Here is a 23143-nt window from a genome sequence, read left to right as displayed (position 1 = left end):
GCTACCTGAGCAGGATCATCAACAGTTGACCCATCAATATCAAGTGGACCAATCTGATTCATCCCCTTCCTTCTAGAGTTTACATAAGTAAAGAACTCTTTGCTGTTTTTTTTTGCATCCCTTGCCAAAGATTTCTCGTAATCTGCCTTCGCCTGCCTAACCTCCTTTGTAACTTGGTTGCATATCAACTTGTATCTATCATAGGCTTCTGTGTCATGTGTTAATTTGTAAGTATCCCATGCATTTTTCTTCTCTGCCATTTAAATACTGTCTCAGTCCATCGTAGTCGCCTTTACGGAAGCAATAACCCTTCCCTTTACTCCTAATGGTAGTTACCTCTTTGAGTAAATCCCACTTCAGCACACTGTGATCACTGCCACCTAGTGGTTCCTTTATCTGCAGATTCTTAATGCATGAAGAATCACTGCTGATAATCAAATCAAGAGTATTACTCCCTCTAGTTGCCTCCCGAACATGCTGATGTAGAAAACAATCATCCAATAAATCCACAAAAGCCCTGCTAGTGTGTGAGTGACCAGCCCCCAAATTCCAGTCAATATCTGGGAAATTAAAATCTCCCATTATAAGACTCTCTGATTTACTGGCCCACTCTATTTCCCTGTACAGTTTCTTATTATACTCATCAGAGTCATTAGGCCTATAGCACACTCCTACTCTCAATTTTGATCTCCCAATGCTTATGTCACACCAAACTGACTCAACACTGCACTGTCCAGCGATGTCGACTGGCTTCACTTCCTTGGTTTTTGTGTTTCTTAACTAATAGCATAACCCCTCCCCTCTTCCTATCCTTTCTGTAGACGTTGTACTCCCCAAATTCCAAGTTCTGCATCCCTTATATCTGTGTGACACCACGTCTCTGATATCCCAACAATATCTGCCTTTGATGTTTTGAACAATACCTCAAATTCATCAAATTTGTTTACTAAACTCCTAGCATTGGTGTACACGCAAGTATACCTGCACCTGTTTCTGATTAGGAATTTACATAAAGATGTACTCACTATCAAGGATAAAGGGAAGACAGTTTGTGTTCATAATGGTGACTACAATGGTCTTAGTTTTAAAATTATTTTCAGTAGGACCAACTAATGTTATCAAATGCAAATTTAAAATACGAAGCATTCAGTGAAGATCTTAGAGCTACTATGCTTTTTATACCAAATATGAGATACTGTTTGAGGTTTAGATTTAAATGGATATCAGATAATCTAAAGAGCTAGAGGCAGAGAGGAAAAACAGGGATGTTTATAAATTATCAGGGGACATAAATTTATATAAATTATTCAATTTATAAAGTTGCAAATGGGGTAAGGCAAGCTAAGACAGATTTATGAGAAGTCATGGAGAAGCACATTATGAGCCACTGGATATGAATGGCACATATGAAAGATCCTGTTCAGGTTGCTGACAAACAAATATTTTGCATCTACATTCACTGTATAAAGAAGGTTTTAGGCATTAGAATGCCAGAAATATACCAACTTATAACTGGGAACTAAATGATTTTGTGGGAACAGAAAATAATGAGGAGAAGAAATTATTGAAGACCAAAAGTTAAGGCACCCAGGGATGATGGAATCTATTCAATTAAATTATATTAAAGGAAGCAGCAAAGGAGATAAGCAAACATTTGACCATAATAAGATCATTCTTAGATTTAGGAGGGGGGGGGAGTATCTATAGATATGCAAATGTCTCCCCAATATAAAGGGGAGGGGGTCAAAGGCAAAGTGAGTAATTACAACCCCGAAATTTTAATTTTGCTCCAGGGAAAATAATGGAATCAGCCATTGAGGGAATCAAGTTACATGGAAATCACAGCATGAATTTGTTAAGGGGAGATTCTGATGAATTTGTGATGCAGTAACAAAGTAGCTGAATGCAAAAAAAATAATTTTGACATCACATATACTCAGATTTCAGAAATGCCTCAGACATTGTTCTACATGGAAGAATGTACAAATTGGAGCAGTGTAGTATTAGGAGAAGTTACTGCACATGGATAAAGGGAATGTTGAGCAGTAAAAGGGTGGTTATAAACAGATACCGCTCTTCTTGGACTAATGTTATTAGTGAAATTCCTCAGAGTTAAGTGCTGGGGTCCCTTACTTCTTTTAATATTTATTAACAATACTGATGAAGGCATGTCAAGCTTGCAGATATCACAAAGGCTGGCAGAGTGGTAAGTGACAGGAATCAGCACACACTACTGCAGCAATAGTTAAAAATTTGGGCAGATGTGTTGAAAAGCAGAAATTGGGATTTATCATTGATAATGCAAGGTACTGCATCGGTTTCAGTAATCCCAGAGTAACATACAAATTGGTACCAAACCCAAGGTAGTGGAGAATGAAAAGGAATAATTGTACAATACGACATGAACATCACTGAGCAGTGCAGACAGGCAGGCTACTAGGACAGTTCATGGAGTTCTGTCAATGATATACATGAATTTTTCCAGCAAGTCCAAGGAGGTAATTATCCCATTGCATAAAGCAATGGTTAAGCTGCATCCCGAGTGCTGCATGTAGGACTGGAAGTGTCATTTTAAAAAGGATGTGCATCTGTTGCAACAGGTGCAGAGAAGAGAAAAAGATTAGTAAAAGACACAAAAGTATATTCTTACCATGAGAGAATTTAGTTCTGCAAATGCAGTGCTTGGAAACTATGTATTACAAGGAGAACTGATTGAAGTGTTTATTAAGGCTTTAATCTTTAGTCTTTCTTGGACGTCACATGTAATGGAAAAAAATTTAAGCTTAAATTGAAAAAAGAATGGTCACAGGATAGATGGATGAAAATTTGCTTTCAGCCAGAAAGTAACTGATTGTTGGAACAAACTTCTATCTGGTGTTGCGGAATGCTGACAGAAATGATTAGAGGTCAGACAGATAAGGTGGGTACTTTGGAGATCAAGCATTTGTAAGCAGGAAGTTCTTGTAATGTCCATCACTGCAATAGAAATTAAATCCATAACATACACATTTTATATTAAAATATATACACAGGATTGCTTACCAGTACATATTTCAAACACAGCTTGCCAAAGAATTTTCTGTCTGCGGATTTCGGCTTGGATATTCCATTAGTCATCAACTGACTGATTGCCTCAAGAAATATACTGTTGCAGACTTTGCTGTCTTCAGATAAGTTGAGTAAAAGTTTTATTCATAACAATGACTCAGCTGTCAGGAGCATTTCAAAAGCTTCCCCATAAAGTGATTTGAACTTAGCTTTTTTTTTTTTTAACCTGGCTAACTATTCCCTTACACTCAGCACTGCTATAAGGAACTGTTAAAATACCAAGCATGACTTTTGATTATATGTCAAGCTTCCTTATCACTTGCCCAGTCCCCAATCAAGGACCACTGTACATCAATTCTTTCTTTTTATGCTGTGCAATAACTACTGCTTCATCTATTTTTTTATCTTGTAACAACATCAACAACCATATGAGATGCATCCATGAGTTCAGGGAAGGTCCTCATGGGGGCTAGAGATGTGCAAATGTATCCACAATTCATAAAGGGATATCAAAGGGGGACTTGAGGAATTTCAGACCTGTTAAATTGACTTCTGTACCAGGAAAAATTATGTAGTCAGTGGTTAAAGTAACACATCTGCACTGGGAAGTCATACTGCATGCACACATGGTTTTGTTAAGAGATGACCTTGTCTGACTAATCTTATGGGATACTATGATCCAGTAACGAAGAAACCAAATGCAAAAAATAATTTTGATATCATATACTTGATTTCAGGAAAGTTCTTGATACTGCTGCACATAAAAGACTACTATACAAATTAGAGCATTGTGGCATTAAGGGGAAGTTACTACTATGGATAAAGGGATGATGAGTGGGAGACAACAGAGAGTGGTTATCAATGGATACTTCTCTTCATGGAGTAATGTTATTATTGAAGTTATTAAGCCACTGTTTTCTCTATTTGTTAATGACATTGGTGAAGGTATATTAGGCTTAATGTCTAAGTTTGAAAATGAAACAAAGGTTGCCAGGGTGGTTAATGGCAGTAATGACGGTATGCTATGTAATAAGATCTAGAAAAATTTACAGATTGTCTTGTATTCACTGAACCATAAATTTATTTCGGGACTTTAAGAATTTTGTCAACAGGACATCAAAGAACTTTGTATGCATTTCGGGACTTCTAAAAAGAAAGTGTCTCTCGATTCCCAAAAAAGTCGAAATTATTCGTGAGTTAGAACATGGTGCAAAAAATGTTGAAGTGTGTCAAAAGTTTCTTTGTCCTCTTCAACAGTAATGACATTGTAGAAGAATAAACATGTTTATATATTGGCACTGGAAAAGAACATAACCGGGGGGGGGGAAAAAAAAAAAAAAAAAAAAGAAAGATTAGAAAGTGCGAGGTTACAAATGCTGATGAAGCATTGTTTCAATGGTTCGTAACAGAAAGAAGTGCTGGATTTTCAATAGATGGTCCGATCTTGAAGGTCCAAGTGGAAAATTTTGCTAAACAATTTGGACACGATGATTTTGTATATAACAATGGTTGGCCGGATTGATTTAAAAACTGAATACAAACATATTAATAAAAATAATATATAGGTATATACTAATATTATTTTTCTCCTCTAATATTTCCTTTGTTTTTTTTAATCTATCTTCTTATCAAGTTATTGAGAATCACTGATATAGCAAGTAACGGTTATAACGAGGAAATTTTATAGGTCACTTGATGTTCATTATAACCAAGTTCCACTGTATATGGAAAAACTTGCGTATGTCTTCTGAAATTTTACATTGGTTTTTAGTGCCATCTTGCTGGAAGACATTGTTAATTAATACACTAAACAAGTACTATGTACTTGTTTTGTTTTACGATTACAATATATTCGCTTTTAAAAATAAATATTTTTAAATAAAATATATATTTACCTACCTCATTTATATGTAAATTCTACTCTACGATCCTTCTTGACAAATTTGTCAATAACATTTTCATAAAAATGTTTTGAATTTCGTAATTGTCGGGCAAATTATTTTCTACTGACATTTGAGCTAAACCCGCAAATTGCATTTCCCCAGTTGTATTTATTTGCAAAGTTTTAATTCTCTTCAATGCAGAAAATGTTCTTTCAATAGTAGTAGAAGGAATTGCCACACATGTATTGCATGACCTCCACCACACTAACTCTTCCATGGAATATACAATGGTTAATTCGTTCTGAAAGCAAATAAAGTCAAAATAATGGCCACTTGTTGCCCTTAGAGGTTTTAAAACATTCTCAGGAAAATTCTTTAAATTTATTCAAATTTAATACTTCCAAGAATGATGAAAGACTTCTAATGATGAAAACTGTACCTTTAATTATTGCACTGTTGTGTCTATGATTTCACAGCATAATATTTTTTATTCCTCCCGTGGCTCAACCAAATCTCTTATTTGGCCTTGTTATATCTATATCTATATTATTTTATAAAATCTGAGAAAGTCTTTTCATTTATTTTCAAGCAACTTTGTAGTCTGCTTTATTTTGTCTTGTCTGAAGATGCTAAATAAAGCATAAGTGAATGAAAAATATTTCAATGAACACTTCCAAGAGAAATACAAAATCAGGATCATTAAATTTGTGTTTGGATCCGATAGCAGAGTCAATGGTTACTTCGTCCCACTTTTCAGGGTTTTCAATTGTCTTCAGAAAGGCTAAATTAATGAAACCAGGCAGGAGAAGTAATTCCACCTAGTTGGTGCAACTTTTGGAAATCTTTTCTTAATGAAGTGCAATTTTCCTTTGTGGTATTAACTAGACAGGAGGAGTAATTCCACCTGGTTGGCACACCTTTTGGAAATCTTTTCTTAATAATATTGTCCAGAGCATTAGCTCTTTTAGGTGATTTTGAAAAATAACTAGCCAATCCATTTATAGTTGAAAAAATATACCTTACACTCTATAGTTCTGCATGCTTGTGAAAGAATTAAATTTAATATAACCACTCCCTGACTTACGTAAGGGTTGCATTCCACGGAACTGTACTTAAGTCGTAATTTCCCTAAATGCTTATGCAGGACCCACAAATTTTATTGAAGCAAAAAAGAAATGTTCAACGAACAGGTAAACAGAATTATTTATTCAATTTTTTTTATCTCACGTGCAAAAAAATTACAAACACTTCAAAATTATAAAATTACAAAGAGAGGAGACAGGCATAACATCAACAAGTTTTACCTTTCGAGCATCGTTGTCAGAATTAACTCTTCAGCTGATAAGAACGTCGCTGCAGAAGTTGAGGGCTGTGGAGATTTTGAAGGGTTTTTTCCCAACATATCACAAAATTTCTCTCCTGCTGCTGCAGAATCTGCACTGGCGACTTCACTGCATACTTTAATATTCTGGAAACCAGCACGATACTTAAACCTATTAAACCATCCGTTGCTTGCCACAAACTTGGTTTGGGGTTTGCCATACTTATCCTTAATATCTTCATAAATACTTCTTGCTTTTGCTTGAATGGCCACTGGACTCAGAGGCACTTGCTCCTGAATCTAATTTTCCATCCATATTATTAATAGCTTTTCCATCTTTGATATAGCACCTGAACGCTTTTTTGTGATCACTGTTGATCTTAAATGCGTTGATCCTTTAACATGTTTTTTTTTTATACGTGCACTGTCCCTTAAAATAGTATTCACTGTTGAAGAAGCAAGACCTAATTCCATGCAATAGATGAAAAACTTGGTCCTACTTCATACTTCTTAATTAATCAACTTCGTTTCTGAATCAATTTTGTTTCGTATCCTAGCGCTGCCAGCACTTGCACTTTCTGTTGGTCCCTTTCCCTTCACCATTGTAATAAATAAATAGGAATGAAGAGAAGATGCTGAAAATATATTTATGTTTTTTATATGATTGAAGGTTTCAGTGAAGGGGAACTCATTTCACCATAATACCGTAATGTAAAAGCCCACAGAATTCCAGTTATTGGTATTATCGCAAATGCAATATGATCGAGTTTATTAAACCCCCCCCCTCCCCGAGGGTCATGAGCTAGATATCATCATTCTTCTCTTTCTTGGTGATTCCCTTCTACTTCTGACTCACTCACTCACTCACTCTCTCTCTCTCTCTCTCTCTCTCTCTCTCTCTCTCTCTCTCTCTCTCTCTCTCTCTCTCTCTCTCTCTCAGAATTTTTTTTTTTTTTGGCTGGTGCAGTAAAGCCTCGGGCTTCCTTTGCACCACATGGCTAAATATAATAATAATAAAAATAGATTGCGCTAACAGAAAAGCCCAATAAACCAGAAAGTGCATATTGTTTTAATTGTTTTATGGCAGTGACCTCCAGAAATGTGTTTTAGAAAAATATCACGCCGATCGGGCTAGCCGGGTGGGTAAAGTGCCTGCCTGGCAACCCAAAGGTTGCGGGTTCAAATCCCGCCTCGGGCTTGGATCAAAGTACTGCAAAAACCTTGGGAGGTACACTATGGCCACAGAAGCCAATGCGACAACAACCACAAAAAAAAAAAAAAAATCACACAAAGGCGTTCAAAATCGATTCTTATAATGGAACATATAATAACGATGAAAGTGTAGTGCAATTTCCATTATAAAAATTTCAATTTCTGAGGTCTTGGAATGAATTTCTGAAAAAAAAAAACAATGTGTTATTAAGTTCACATTATGATATTTTCACGGTACCTCCATTTATTCCTATGGGAATGCAAAAACTTATGTAAAGTGAAATTTCCATAAGTTGAGTATTACGTAAGCCGGGGAGTGGCTGTACACGCACACAACAATGAACAAAGATCATGCATGGACATTTCTCCCTTACTCTTGACTGCAATCCCTTCACAATTTGCCTGCCATCGTAGTAGCACTGTCATAAGTTTGAGTAATTAACTTATTCTCGAAATTCACATCTTCAATGCACTGAAAAACATGGTCAGCTAAGGCATTTGCTGAACATTCTGCATGCACATCCCTAAAACCATTAATCATTCTACGACATCATTATTCTTAGTAACACACTGCAAAATGGTTGAAAGTTATGAACGATTTGACGCATCAGAAAAGTCATCTAAAAGAATTGTGACAAACTTAGCCTTGTTAATTTCAATTTGTATTCATTCCACATAACTTTTTTAAATGCATCTATCAAATCATTTTGAATTCTGTTTGATAGCCTCAAAAATACTGTAGCTGCATTTAAATGATTTTCCAATCTTTCATCATAACTGATTAAATTTACAAGTTCCATATAATTTCGATGATTTTTGGGGGCATCAAATTCAGAATGATCACAAAATGATAATTCCGGGTAATCAAGGAATATAACTACATCTATCAGTCTTTGCAGAATATCTCTGTTTTTGCTAATCTTTTCGTTATGTTGTTGTATATGAAGTCTTTTTTTGAACGATTTCAGATCGATTCAGGATTTTGTGTCTTTGAGACTGTTTGTATTTTTGCAAACCAGCATGTAAATTATTTAAATCCCTATATCCTTTTTCATTTCAAACATTTTTTTTTTTTCAAAGAAAACAGCAAGCATGGCCAGCAGAACAGCTTACCTAATTTTGCACTTCCAGTTAGTCATGTTATTTCTTGTACGTGCTACTCTGATAATTGCAAGCAAAATTCTTATCTTCAGTATGCAAATTAGGTAAATTTGGAATTGGCCTACCATTTATCACTATTGCTCTTTTCTCTTCAAATTCTCTCTTTGAAAAACTATTATTCAAAATTTCTGCAAAAATACACACTTCATCAGCCATAATGAGTTATATAATCAAATTCACATTTCTTAAAACATTCCTGTCTATTTGACCAACGTGCAACATACCAACATAAAAGCTGTTGTAAAACTGAAAAAAACTATATACGACAGCAGCATGAAGTGGGCAGTATTTTTCTACGTATATGTGACATCATCATGAGGTTGACAGTGCTTCTTTACTACGTACATGAGTCATGCTAAAAATTTTCAGCATTTTTCAGAGTTGGAATTTTTGTATATTTCTTACCTTTACTATTTGAAAAGGGCCTTAAAATATTGAATATTGTTTTAAAAACAGTTTGAACTTTTTTTTATTTATTGTACTAGGGGTCTCAGGGAGCTTTTCTGGCATCCCTGCATGACTTGCATAAACCTCTAATTTAAACCATCTTGTATACATTAGTGTAAACCCAAGTGCAGTTCAATTATTTTAATTCTGATTTATTTATGTGCATGCGATACTGTATGTAACTAAGTAGTGAACAAAGAGTTATCCAGTAACAAAGCATCCAGAAAAAGTTATTCTTAGAAAAGCGCTCAAGTGAAGAAAGAGAAGATAATGCTCATCTGGACTTCAAACTTGAGTATCTTAAAAGAGGTAAAGCTAATTTGAAATGTTTATATCATTAACAAGTGAATTGTACACAATATAAGAGTAAACAAGGCTGATAAAATAATCTATCAAAAATGTGATCTACTGGCTGCAAAGGTATCAAAGTATATCAGAAATGCACTTAAAATAGAAATTGAGGCTCTACTGACACCACATAGGCAAAGCACAAGTTAAGGGAACCTCTGTTCAACTGAAACAAGAGAAAGAATAAGTTGAGTCTGAAAGTGCAGAACATTTCACAGCAAGTAAAGGTAAGTTTAACTGAATGCACTGGTGTTATAACCTTCATAAGACTGGAAATATTGATCAGGTTGTAGCAGCATATTTTCAGAGGTACTAAAAACTCTTACTGGGCTAACGTATATATGCTGCGCTTTAGTTCAATGCTGATAAGATAAGTTCACCAGAAGTTCGTGTCAACCTGCAAGTGGATTACTTTCAAAGAAAAAGAGCTTCTGAATTTTTATTTAGTAATTTGTCCATGAGTGATATAAAGTTATTTTAGAAACAAATTTTGAGTGAGGAGCTAGAATATAAAACCCACTTCATATCAACCCTAATTTACACAATATACACATGCACAAGGTCATCTAAGACTAACCCTTTTGTAACGAGTTTACATATTTTCATTGGTTTTAGTCATTAACTTTTTGTCATAAAGTTCAAGCAATATGGGTTTAAGAAAAACTGCAAAAAATTATTTACAGTTATATTTATATTTTCATTTCTATATTTTATATTTATATTTTACATGGTATATTAAAAAATTTTCATACCTTTAAAAGATTCAGTATTTTCTGGCTCAGTTCATAATCAAAATTGGCATACTTGGAACCATTCATGTTGTAAACAAAGACAATGCCACATCGCTGGGTATCCAGGCTAATAATAATTGTAAACAAAAAGATAGATATATACTGTAAAGCTATTCAAGTCTTTAATCCTCAGAATCTGGTGGATACATACTCACTGTAATTTATAATAATGATAATATAACGTAAATAATTTGAGTGTCAAGATATCGCTTCTCAAAAATGAATAGTTTAAAAATTTATAATTTTAAAAATTTCCCTAAACTTAAATGATTTGTTGTTAGGCGGTTAAATGCTCTTAATTTATTTTTAAGTGTAACACGACCAAGAATTAAAAGGATTATATAGTGGTACAATTTATTGTGAACAAAAGGTAACTCACAGCAATGGTAAGTTAAATGGGTGATCAAAGTGCTTATTTTTAGCATGTTAAAAGTAAACATTAATTAATATAGAAAATCAATTATATACTGAGCAAGTGCACCGAAAGCTTGAGTAAAGGGAGAAAAATGATGTGCACTTTATGATAATAAGTTGCTATGTGGTAATTATTCATGTTGTATTGTATGGTCCTATGCTCATTAGCCAAAGACCACCAACGTAATGGCAAGTTAGGCTGCTTTTTGCTGTGATAACCACTTGGTAAGGCATCAACTTCGACGCAAAAGAAGGATATCCCAGAGTTTTGCAAAGGAACAAGACAATGAAATGGACTGGAGAATGCTGCATTTCACTGCATCCCACAAAACATTTGACAGGAATGATCTTTTGTGTGCTCCCCCTGCTGCTAGGGGAGCCACAAAATTGTGGTATGGCATTAGTAGAGGTAAATGATGCATGAAAGCAAGCTTATACAGCATCAGCAAAAACAAAAGATGCCCTATTTCACCAATTTTCTCCAGTAGTTCGTATAGTTCTTCCTTCAATTTATTAAAGCTATCAACTTCCACAACAACAGATGGAAGTTTTATCCAGCAATCAACCACCCACTGGCTAAAGGCAAACTTCCATACACCTATTCTGCAACTCTGGGAGATCAAAATTGAGATTAGGAGTGTGCTATAAGCCTAACGACTCTGATGAGTATAATAAGAAACTGTACAGGGAAATAGAGTGGGCCAGTAAATCAGAGTCTTATAATGGGGGATTTTAATTTCCCAGATATTGACTGGAATTTGTGGGTTGGTCACTCACACACTAGAAAGGCTTTTCTGGATTTATTGGATGATTGCTTTCTACATCAGCACGTCCAGGAGGCAACCAGAGGGAGTAATACTCTTGATCTGATTATCAGTAGTGATTCTTCATGCATTAAGAATCTGCAGATAACGAAACCACTAGGTGGTTTCGTTATCTGCAGATTCTTAATGATCACAGTGTGCAGATTCTTAATGATCACAGTGTGCTGACGTGGGATTTACTCAAAGAGTTAACTACCATCAGGGGTAAAGGGAAGGGTTTTTGCTTTCGTAAAGGCGATGACGATGGGCTGAGACAGTATTTAAATTCTATACAGTGGGACCAATGGATGATGTTACCAACAGCAAATTCAAAATGGGAAGCGTTCAAAGAATTTACCTTGGAAGCTACTAGGCTTTACATACCAACTAAGAAATATTTTTCAAGGTTTAGGCCTAAATGGATGTCAGACGAACTAATGAGACATATGGCACAGAAGAAAAATGCATGGGATAGATATAAATTAATGGGTGACATGGAAGCCTATGATAGATATAAGTTGGTCTGTAACCAAGTCACAAAGAAGATTAGGCAGGCAAAGGCAGATTATGAGAAATCTTTGGCAAAGGATGCAAAGAAAAACAGAAAAGAGTTCTTTACCTATGTAAACTCTAGACGGAAAGGATGAATCAGATTGGTCCACTGGATATTGATGGTTCAACTGTTGATGATCCTGCTCAGGTGGCTAATAAACTAAACGAGTATTTTGCATCTACATTCACACATGGGGAGTTATTCAGAAAGGGGAATGTCAGAGGTGAAGTAAAATCTGGCAGTGAGCTAGATGATTTTGTAATAACTGAGAGGAAAGTGGAGGAGAAATTGTTGAGAATAAACATAAAAAAGGCAGCCGGGGTGGATGGGATCTATCCAGTTATATTAAAGGATGCAGCAAAGGAAGAAAGCAAACCCTCATCCATAATTATGAGAGCTTCTTTGGACTCAGGGGAGGTACCCATAGACTGGAGATGTGCAAATGTGACCCCAATTCACAAAGGAGGATCAAAGGCTGATACAAGTAATTATAGACCTGCGAGTTTAACTTTTGTTCCATGAAAATTAATGGAAGCACTGGTTAAAGAAGCACTGCAGGATCATCTAGACATGACTTCAGTTATAGCTTGGACACAGTATGGTTTTGTTAAGGGAAAGTCTTGCCTGACCAATTTGATTGGATACTATGATGCAGTCACAAAAGAACTGGATGCAGGGAATAACTTTGATATTATATATTTCGATCTTAGAAAGGCTTTTGATACTGTTGTACATGGAAGACTGCTGCACAAATTGGAGCAGTGTGGCACTGGAGGCAAATTGCTGCTATGGATAAAGGGATGGTTGAGTGGGAGAAGACAGAGAGTGGTAATCAATGGACACTGCTCATCGTGAACTAATGTTATTAGTGGAGCCCCTCAGGGTTCAGTGTTGGGTCCATTGTTGTTTTCTGTATTTATAAATGATATAGATGATGGTATATTAAGCTTGCAGACGATACGAAGGTTGGCAGGGTTGTTAAGGACACTACTGACAGTATGCTGCTGCAACAGGATCTGGAAAGGTTGAGCAGATGGGCTGAGAGGTGGCAAATGAAGTTTAACATTGATAAATGTAAAGTACTACATAAGGGAAACAGTAACCCTAGAGTAACGTATCAACTATGTGGCACTACACTGACAGATATGAAGTTTTCTGAGCAGTGCAGACGAGCTGCAAGAGTAGCTCATGGAGTTTTGTCAATGATATACAGGAATTTTTCTAGCAGGGATAAGGAGGTAATTATTCCCTTGTATAAGGCAATGGTCAGGCCACACCTTGGGTACTGTATACAGGTCTGGGGGCCTCATTTCAAGAAGGATGTAGAGCTGCTGGAACGCGTACAGAGAAAGGCAACAAGATTAGTGAATGGAAAAAAAGAGTTACTCTTACGAAGAAAGGCTTAAGTTTTGTAAATTACAGTGTCTGGAGACTAGGCACCGGCGAAGTGATCTGATAGAGGTGTATAAATCCTTGAATGGTTTGAGCATGCTCAATGCTGACGGAACTCTTGCTCAGAATAATCACCTGAGAGGACATAAATTCAAATTGAGAAAAGACAGATGTAGGATAGATGTGCAGACATTTGCCTTTAGCCAGCGGGTAGTTGGTTGGTGGAACAGACTTCCATCCCTTGTTGTGGAAGTTGATAGCCTAAATAAATTTAAGGCTCAGTTGGACAGGTATTTTGAATGAATGGAGGGGTGAAATGGGAGTGGTTTTTTTTTTGGCTGATGCTGCATAAGCTTGCTTTCTTTCTTTCGGATGATGCAAGAAAGCAAGCTTTCTTGCATCATCCGATCCCCCTAATGTGTGTAAACTGGGAAAAAGGAAGAATCCCATCAGAACTGAGCTTGCTCAATCCAATCAAAGCCTTAAACAACTTAATCAGATCATGTTGCACATGCCTAGTTTCCAAATAGATACTGCAATTTTCAGAAATAAAGATTTTCTTGGTAAGAGCATCCCTTTGTTCCCCCTCACCAATCTTGTCCTCCTCTGTACTCATTCCAGCAGCTCTACATCCTTCCTAAAAAAAAGAGACCTCCATACCTGTATGCAGTACTCAAGATGTGGCCTGATCATTGCCTTATACAATGGGATAATCACCTCCTTATCACAGCTAGCAAAATTCCTGTATATCATTGACAAAACCCCATGAGCTGTCCTGGCCACCTGTGTGCACTGCTCAGAGAACTTCATATCTGACTGCACAATTACCACCAATGTCTTTTTCATTTTCCACTACACTGAGTGTAGTATAACACAGTTGGCATGTTACTTTGTGGTTATGCAGTACTTTGCATTTGTCAATGTTAAACTTCAATTGCCATTTCTCAGCCCATCTGCCTAACTTTTCCAGATTCTGTTGCAATAGCATACCATCATTCCTGTCATTAGCCATCCTGCCAACCTTTTTTGCATCTACAAACTGGGATATTAAGCCTGATATATCTTCATCAACATCATCGTTAAATATAGAAAACAACAATGGGCCCAATACCACACCATGGAGGACTCCACTAATAACCTTAGTACATGAAAAGCAGTGACATTGATTTCCACTCTGTCTTCTCCCATTCTACTATCTCTTTACCCATAGCAGCAACTTGCCCTCACTGCCACACTGCTCAAATTTTTACAGCAGTCTTTTATGTACAACAGTATCAAAAGCTTTCCTGAAATCTACGTACAGTGGAGCCCCAACATCCATTGGTAATTTGTTCCACAAAACCTATTGTATGTTGAAAATATTGTACGTTGAAACCAATAATACATCAATTTCCTGTAATTCATTCCCCCAAAAACACATAAAATAGGTATTAATTACATGTTATACTTCATTTTTACATTAAAAATTAGTGTTTTATCAAAATTATTTAATAAATAGTCAAAACATCTTAAAATAAAAAACAAACAATAAATTAGCATTTACCTTAGACTAAGTGCATAGCTGATGAAATCAATGGTGGCATAGTGGTGGTGGGACAATCAAGCGTCAAGTGACTTTCTTTTCAGTCTTTTGTTGTTACGGACAAAGAAACTGTCCAAAGTGGACTATTTTTGCCGACTTTTTTGTAGCTTCCTGAAGCAAGAAATGACTTTGTCTTCCATTTTGCACATCATGAGTTCAGTGTTTTCAATGTCAGGGTGTTTTTATCACTTCTCTTAAATGCTCACAACAAGAAATGACAGTCTTCAACTCTTCAGCTGACACTCTTTGGGTTTCTTTTTCTTCCTCCTCTTCTTCTCCAGTGTCACTCTCCGTAATTTTCTTCAACTCTTGTAGTTCCTCTGTTGTTAGCTGATATCCATGAGCGTCAATAAGGTCCTCCACATACTGTTCCCTAACCTCCGGCCCCACCGATTTACCACGAGTAACAATATCAGTTGTCAAAGCACCATCTTCAAATCTGTCAATGTTATGGATAATTAAATGCCAGATGTTTTTCAAGGCTGAATTTAAGCAATTGGTGGAAACATCACTCCAAGAACTTACAATCAGCCTCGTCACAATCCAGCATGTTAAAATTCAACCTCCAAAAATCTTTGAGGGCGACAGCATTTTCACCAAAGATCGCTGCAAAGCAACTTACGAACATTTTCGTGGTGTAGATTTTCTTGAAGTTTGCAATCACTTCTGGTCCATTGTTTGAAGAAGAGGAGCGGTGTTGGGTGGTATAAATTTGACTTGAACAAAGTCAAATTGTGCCTCAAGAGATTGAACAAGGTTGGGATCATGGCCTGGTGCATTATCCAGCAGGAGCAGTGCCTTCACAGGAAGCTTATTTTTTTCAAGATAACTCTTCACTGAATGACAGAAAACTTCAAGCTCCCATTCACTGAAGCCATATCCTGTAACCCAGGCCTTCTTGTTACTGCACCAAAACAATCCCGGCATGCCTCTGTCGACCTTTTGTTGTTTAAATATTCTGGAGGTGTCAGAGTGATACACGAGCAAAGACCTCAAGCTTAAAATCTCAAGAGGCACTGGTACCCAACAGGAGAGTGAGCCTATCTTTCATAGACTCATGCCCAGGTAAACTGGCCTCATTCTTAGTCATAAATGTTCTCCTGGGCATTTGCTTCCAGAAGAGGCTGGTTTTGTCAATGTTAAAAACCTGCTGGGGAAGATAACCGTCCTGATCAACAAACTCTTGAAATTCAATTTTAAAGGTCTCAGCTGCTTTTTTCTTTTTTTTAAATCAGTACTGGATGCCTCCCCATGTCTTTCAACACTTTGATATTCGCTCTCTTTTTTAAAGCGCTCGAACCAGCCTCTGCTGGCTTTAGTCTTCAAAGCACACAGTACTGCCACTGATTGATGGAGCTTTAAGTTTCAGATCGTCCTAGATCTGAACAATCATACGAGTGATGTTCCAAATGCTATGCATTGAACAATAACAATAAAAATGACGTTATTTGGTTGAGAACCATTGTAGGAGTGATGTTCCATGCACCACGCATCTGAAAAACTCACCCATGTATCATTCCAGCTATATCGGAAAGCTATCGGTATCTGCAAATATTATCGGCCCTTAAAATAAATGATCGTATGGAAAGTATATCGGTTCCTGAGAATATGGAATGCTGATGTCATCGCATGGAACGCTGATGTCATCGTAAGTTGAGGTGCCACTGTATATGATATCAAAATTAGTTCTAGTTCCTTTGTGACTAAATTGTAGTATCTAATTAAACTGGTCAGAGAAGATTTCCCCTTAACAACACCTAGCTCTGTGTGAAGTATAATTGCAGCCTTGTCTAAACGACCCTGCAGTACTTCTTTCACCACTGGCACCATTATTTTCCCTTGAACATATGTTAAGGTCAGTAATTACTCATGCCACCCTTTGATTCCCCTTTATGAATTGGGGATACATTTGCCCACCTCCAGTCAATGGGGGATGTCCGCTGAATCCAAGGATGTTCCATAATCATGGCTAAGGATTTGCTTACTTCTTTTGCTGCTTCCCTTAATATAACTGGATAGATCCCATCCGTGCAAGTTGCCTTTCTTATGTTTAACTTCAACAATTTCTCTTTCACTTTCCTCTCAGTTATTACAAAATGATTTAGCTCTGTTAGAGTATGATAAACTTAAGGCATCCACTTCCTTAAAGAGCTCCTATGCATGAATGTAGATGAAAAATACTCATTCAGTTTGTTAGCAACCTGAGCATGATCAACAACAGTTTAACCATCGATATCAAGTGGACCAATCTGACTCATTTCTTTCTTTCTACTGTTTACATAAGTAAAGAAGTCTTTGCTGTTTTCTTTGCAACCTTCAGTAAGAATTTCTTGTATTCTTGTAATCTGCCTTTGCTTGCTTAACATCGTTCGTGACTTGATTACACACTAGTTTATATCTACCACAGGCTTCTGTGAAACCTGATAATTTATATGCATCCCATGCATTTTTCTTCTCTGCTAAGAGTCTCATCAGTTCATCTGACATCCATTTAGGTCTATACCTTGAAAAGTATTTCTTGTTAGTATGAAAATCCTAGTAGCTCAACACTAGATTAATTCCTTAAATGGTTCCCATTTAGAATCTGCTAATGGTAATATCTTTAGTTGGTCCCAATGTATATAATTTAAAAACTGTTTGAGATCATTGTAGTCTCTTTTACAAAAGCAAAAATGCTTCCCTTCACCTTTCATGGTAGTTACATCTTTAAGTAAATCCCACATCAATACACTGTGATACACTGTATCACAGTGGATATGTCTGCATGATAGGTGAATGTGGCTAGTATATATGGTATGTGATGTGTGTATGATGTCTACTCTGACAGCCCCCCCTCCCAACTTGACTTCTGCATTTGGGCTTCCTAACAGGAAGCCTCCTGCTTGCTGATAACATGATGTTCGGCATGTAGCAAGCAGCATGGTGTGGGATCTGCTGACACTGACTACTGCTGGTCTGGCCTGTGTGGGATTTATTTTAATATACTGATAACCATAGTGGCAATCTCCCCTTACCCTCACATAGGGTGCACCCTGACCCTATGATTTATCCCCCTAAGCCTTCTACTGTCCCCACCTCCCATTCCTGCTTTTGGCCTGGTGGGCCCAACAATCCTAAACTTTTCCATGTTAACAGTCACCCCCTGCAGGATGGACTTCCCCCACCCACTGGGGAATCCTCTGAGACATCCACCTCTTACTACCATCCACCTTCATCCCAACTTAAATTTATCACCCTGTGCTCCTTTTCCAATAAAAACTTTTTCCCCCTTCTTTTAGGTGCCCTCCCTGGCAAGCAAAGGCGATGCCAAGGTTTACCCTAGCCAGATTTTTTACCTGCACCCCATGCTTGGCCCACTTCCTTGTGGTGAGGATGGTGGGCAGAGGGGACAGACCTTAGCTGTCAAAGGGGGAGGGGCTACAGCTAAATGGCTAGAGGAACAACAGACCAATACAACCCAACACTACACAAACCACATAATAAACTTACAAAAGTTACTCTCTGACCTTTACAGAGTTTTGTATTGCAACACAGTTAATATTATGCAGAGTTGGAGGAGAGCACCAATACCACATATCACATAACATTTATGTCCTTTTTGTACATTTTACTTCCCATATTCTTCCCTTATATCTAAGTGACTCTAACTGCATCCCTTATATTTAATGACACCACATCTTTGATATCCCTATAATATCTGAATTTGGTGACTTGACCAGCACTTCAAATTCATCAAATTTATTTACTATGATCTTAGTATTGGTGAACATGCAGGTATATGTGCACAAGTTTTTACTCTTACTTACCTTAACACAGCCCATATATTTCCTTATTCCATGATTACCCACAGCAGGCCTTGAAACCCCAGGTACCTTGCATTCAGTGCTGCTGCTGCTGCATGTTCCAATAGAAGCAGTGCAAGAATCACTTTCACCTCTGCCTGCAGCTATTGTTAATCTATCACTGTGTATCTATATAATATTGGTGTGTAGATACACCATAGACAACTCTTAAAAAACTACAAAGTAGTTGTTGTGGGCATCATTTGCTCTTTCTCATATTGTGCTCTGCCTTCACGACGAGTTGCCAGATATTAAACTCTTAATGTATTATGCCTTGTGCATTTAGTTTTTTTAAATATTGTCATATACACCTTTTGGCATCTCTCATATTGTGTGATTATCTTCACAACTGGGTCGTCATGTCTGCAATACCAGGGTACCTGCCCACCCACTGATGATAGGCCAATAGCCTTGAAACATGTTGGTTGGTTGGTTGGTTGGTTATTTGGTTTTTAGGAGCATTAGCAACTAAGGCCATATTGCTCCGGGATATGCGGTGGTCATTCTCTGACCTTTCCACATCTTCCGTATTTGGTGGTGACGGGCTCGAACCCCGGTCTAATCAAGAAGCGTATGCTACGCACTGCTGCTCCTTCCCACCTGGCTATGGAGGCGCCATTGAAACATGTCTGGGTGGTGGTACTCACCGAGAATAAGTAACAATAATCTTCTCTATTAGTGAAGCGTTACTTATTCAAGGTAGTGCATTATCATGGCAACTCGTCGTGAAGGCAGAGCACAATGAAAAAGAGCAAATGATGCCCACAACAACTGCTTTGTAGTTTTTTAAGAGTTGTCTATGGTGTATCTACACACCGATATTATATTTCATATTAAAATATAGCTGTACCAGTACAGTTTTGTTTTTACTCATTAGCTTTCCTGTCTGTGGATTTCTGTTTGGATATGCTATTAGACATTAACTAATTTTGAATACTTCAAGAAATATATTGTTAGACTTTGCCCTCTTTAGAAATCAAGGTTTTGTTCAAAACAATGGTTTTTCTGTCTATTCAAATTTATTTACAATGTTCCCAGCATTAGTGTACATGCAAGTATACATGCACATGTTCTTACTCTTAGTTACCCTTACGTAGCCCATGTATTTATTTGTTCCATAATGACCCACAGCAGGGCCTGAAGTCCCAGACACCTTGCTTTCCAGGCTGCTGCATGTACCAATAAGAGCAGTGCAAGAATTACTTTTGCCTCTGCCTGCAGCTCTAGTTAAGCTATTAGTCTGTGTAACCCTCCAAGCCAGTAGTTTTCTGACCCACCTACATGACATGCCGCCACCACTACTAAAATATTCTTGCATCCCCTTTTATTCAAGTGGATCCCATCCCTGTTAAAACAGTTTCTTCTGTTAACAAGCACAGATCATGCCGAGAAAAATTCTATCCCCTGAGTCTTGCACAATCTCTCCAGGACTGAATTGATTGACAAGGCTGTCAACATATACTCCCCCTATCATGGGCAGAATTACAGACATTTTCAAATTCAATCAAGGCTTTGTTCATAACAATGGCTCTTCTGTCCATTCAAATTTTTTTTTTTTTTTTTTTTTGTCTCCGTCCAGGAAGCTCTGGCGACCCTGGCGGAGACAAGCCAGAGAATAATGGGCAGACTGGCTACCTCCTAGTGGTGTGTGCGGGCAACGTGGAGTCCCACTAGGGGCCCTGCGGCCAAATGCCAGGACACACAACAGAACCTAACGCAATATGTCATATACAACACACAACACTTTTCTGGCATTTACAGTAGTACTGTATTCCTTCACAGCGAACATATGGCACAGTTGTGGGAAACCACAGGTGGCGCCTGACCCCAATACTATGCACACTATGTCCATTCAAATTTATTTACAATGTTCCTAGCATCAGTGTACATGCAAGTATACATGCACATGTACTTACTCTTAGTTACCATAACATAGCCCATTTATTTATTTGTTCCATAATGATCCACAGCAGGGCCTGAAGTCCCAGACACCTTGCTTTTCAGGCTGCTGCATGTACCAATAAGAGCAGTGCAAAAATCACTTTTGCCTCTGCCTGCAGCTCTAGTTAAGCTATTAGTCTGTGTAACCCTCCAAGCCAGTAGTTTTCTGATCCACCTACCACTGCCTCGATAGCATCCAAAAATATTCTTCCAAATATTCCAAAAATATTGCAGACATTTTCAAATTCAATCCTAACTCACGGCTTTTTCCCAACATTTCCCTGTATCCTCAGATCCCCTACTCTTATTATCTTCATACTTAAGTACTTTATACTTGAGTACTTTATCACTCTTTGTATATTCCTGTTGAAAAAGAAATGTGCTTTCAAAATCTCCAGAACAGTTTTTTATTTCTGTTTTGAGTATTTTAACACTTTAAGTAGCATATTTTAATTATTTTACTGTATTTAATTTTATTTATCTAGTGTATTTATGCCTGACTTGTAGGATGTAGAATGAAAGAATTATTGATGAACAGTTTATAAACCCTAGAACAAAGTTATATGGATTATTATGGCACCCATAATCATTAAAATATTTTGTTTTGTGTAGCATCTTACTGTTATCTATTATACATTCTTGTTGTTATCTATTATACATTCATCAATTAGTGAAGCAGGTTAAAGAAATTTCTTGGGGAAGATACATTAACATCCCATTATATTTCCCTCCAAGATAATCTTCTAACATTTAATATTCAATGAAATCACAAGATATAAAATTACCCTTTTGATCTTCAGAGAAACTTAATGCATACTAAAATTATAAACAGCATTAAATGTAAACCTCCAAATATTATCACTTACCTTTCCAATGCAACATCAAGCTGATACACTACTCCCTGCAATGTAATCTGATGTGATGTATCAGTAGGTACATGTTTACAAGCAGTAAAAACAGCTAAGGAAGCCCCATTAGTATCTCTTGTTGGCTATTAAAAGGAAGTATAAATTAATGAACATGATTTATAACAACTGTGCACATCACATATTAAATAGTAATACTAGAGTGACAAAATTAAGAGTACAGAAAAATAAATAAATAAATAGAAGGTTCTGAAAAAATAAAATGATTATTAAGCACTATTACTGGAAGGAGAGGATAAGTTAGAGTAATAAGTTAGATAAGTTAGAGATAAGTTAAATGGAACTTTTAGTCACAATAACACATATGTATGGGTCTTTAACAAAAATAATTACTTATTGTTTGCTGCACAAATTTCGAATTTCGTTTCTTTGCTCCTAGATCTCTCACACTTTTCAGCAAGAGAGTAGTTGAGTTGGGCAGTATTCAGTTTGTTGCTCGTACCTAGCTCTCATGGTCAGAATCACCGTCCTCCCCACCCTGGGTGTAAAAGACCTGTGTTTGAGTCCCGTCAGTGATGGGAGGAATTTTTACTGGCCTTTTTCACAACATGGCTGAGATCGTTGATCTCAGGCGAGGGTAGCATGGTTTTTCTCCCCGAAACTTGGGTTTTTTCGACCAGCAAACAGAAAATCACCCACAGAACAAGCAATTTACAGACAGTATTACACGGAGCAATATGGCCTTAGTTGCCAATGCTCCCAGAACCCAACTACAACAACAGCATCTTTGAGGGATGGGTCATTAGCTGTTCTCATAGTTTCTCTTTTTTTTGTATCGTCATCTGAATCAAGTTTCGATGCGAACTTTAAAATTTTTTCCTTGTTGTTTTTAATTTCTGTTATGGTTGACTTTACAACCACAAAGACCTGCTTTCTCCCTTTGAAAGTCTGTTTAAAATCTCGATCTTCGATTTAATTTTTAAAAATTTCTGCTTCCTTTTAAAAGATGAAGAAGAAGACCATAACTTCAGTATGGTAAAACAAAACTCAGAATCAAAATGTTCAGAATCTCTTTATTCCTATATCTAAACTTCGTAAACATTTTACTCTGTATCCCACTTGCACATATTGTGTTAGTTGCAATTACTGCATGCCATGTTCTTTGTTATTTATTGATGCTTATTATTTTTTTTTTTTTTAGTGTTTTAGATTTTAAAACAAAAAAAAAAAGTTAGTTTAGTTAGTACTGTATGCACATTAATTACACTATGTATGCAAGCATAACTTTATTTTTATTTTACTAACCTGTGGATAATATTCTTCCAATTTTCACGTATCATTTAATTTTGTTAATTGGTAAGGTAAAATAAAAGTATAAATTTATGCTTTATATTTTCATTTTTATAGCCTGTGGATAAAATTCGTCCAATTTTTGTTTATTAGAATTGCCGTTTAATAGAATCAAAATTCAATTTGCAACCGTGATCACACTTACTGCAATTATTTTATAGCACCAGCAAAAAAAAAAATAATAAATAA

General features: G+C 36.8%; 1 protein-coding gene across 4 annotated transcripts in view; it reads right to left on the bottom strand.

The window, feature by feature from the left end:
• Window positions 1-23143, bottom strand: part of LOC150089389 (tyrosine-protein phosphatase non-receptor type 9-like) — a 316237-nt gene that overhangs the window by 141635 nt on the left and 151459 nt on the right. For all 4 annotated transcript variants that reach the window (XM_090389348.1, XM_090389328.1, XM_090389331.1 and 1 more), the window contains exons 4-5: window positions 21605-21729; window positions 10173-10278 (exon numbers count right to left, since the gene is read on the bottom strand). In XM_090389348.1, the coding sequence (XP_090245474.1) occupies window positions 10173-10278; window positions 21605-21729 (231 nt within the window). The remainder of the gene's footprint in view (window positions 1-10172; window positions 10279-21604; window positions 21730-23143) is intronic.

This window comes from Mastigoproctus giganteus, chromosome 2 (assembly GCF_048544385.1).
Source record: "Mastigoproctus giganteus isolate SK-2022 chromosome 2, ASM4854438v1, whole genome shotgun sequence".
In the NCBI taxonomy this organism is placed as follows: domain Eukaryota; kingdom Metazoa; phylum Arthropoda; class Arachnida; order Uropygi; family Thelyphonidae; genus Mastigoproctus; species Mastigoproctus giganteus.
This window is presented reverse-complemented; position numbering and strand designations above follow the sequence as displayed.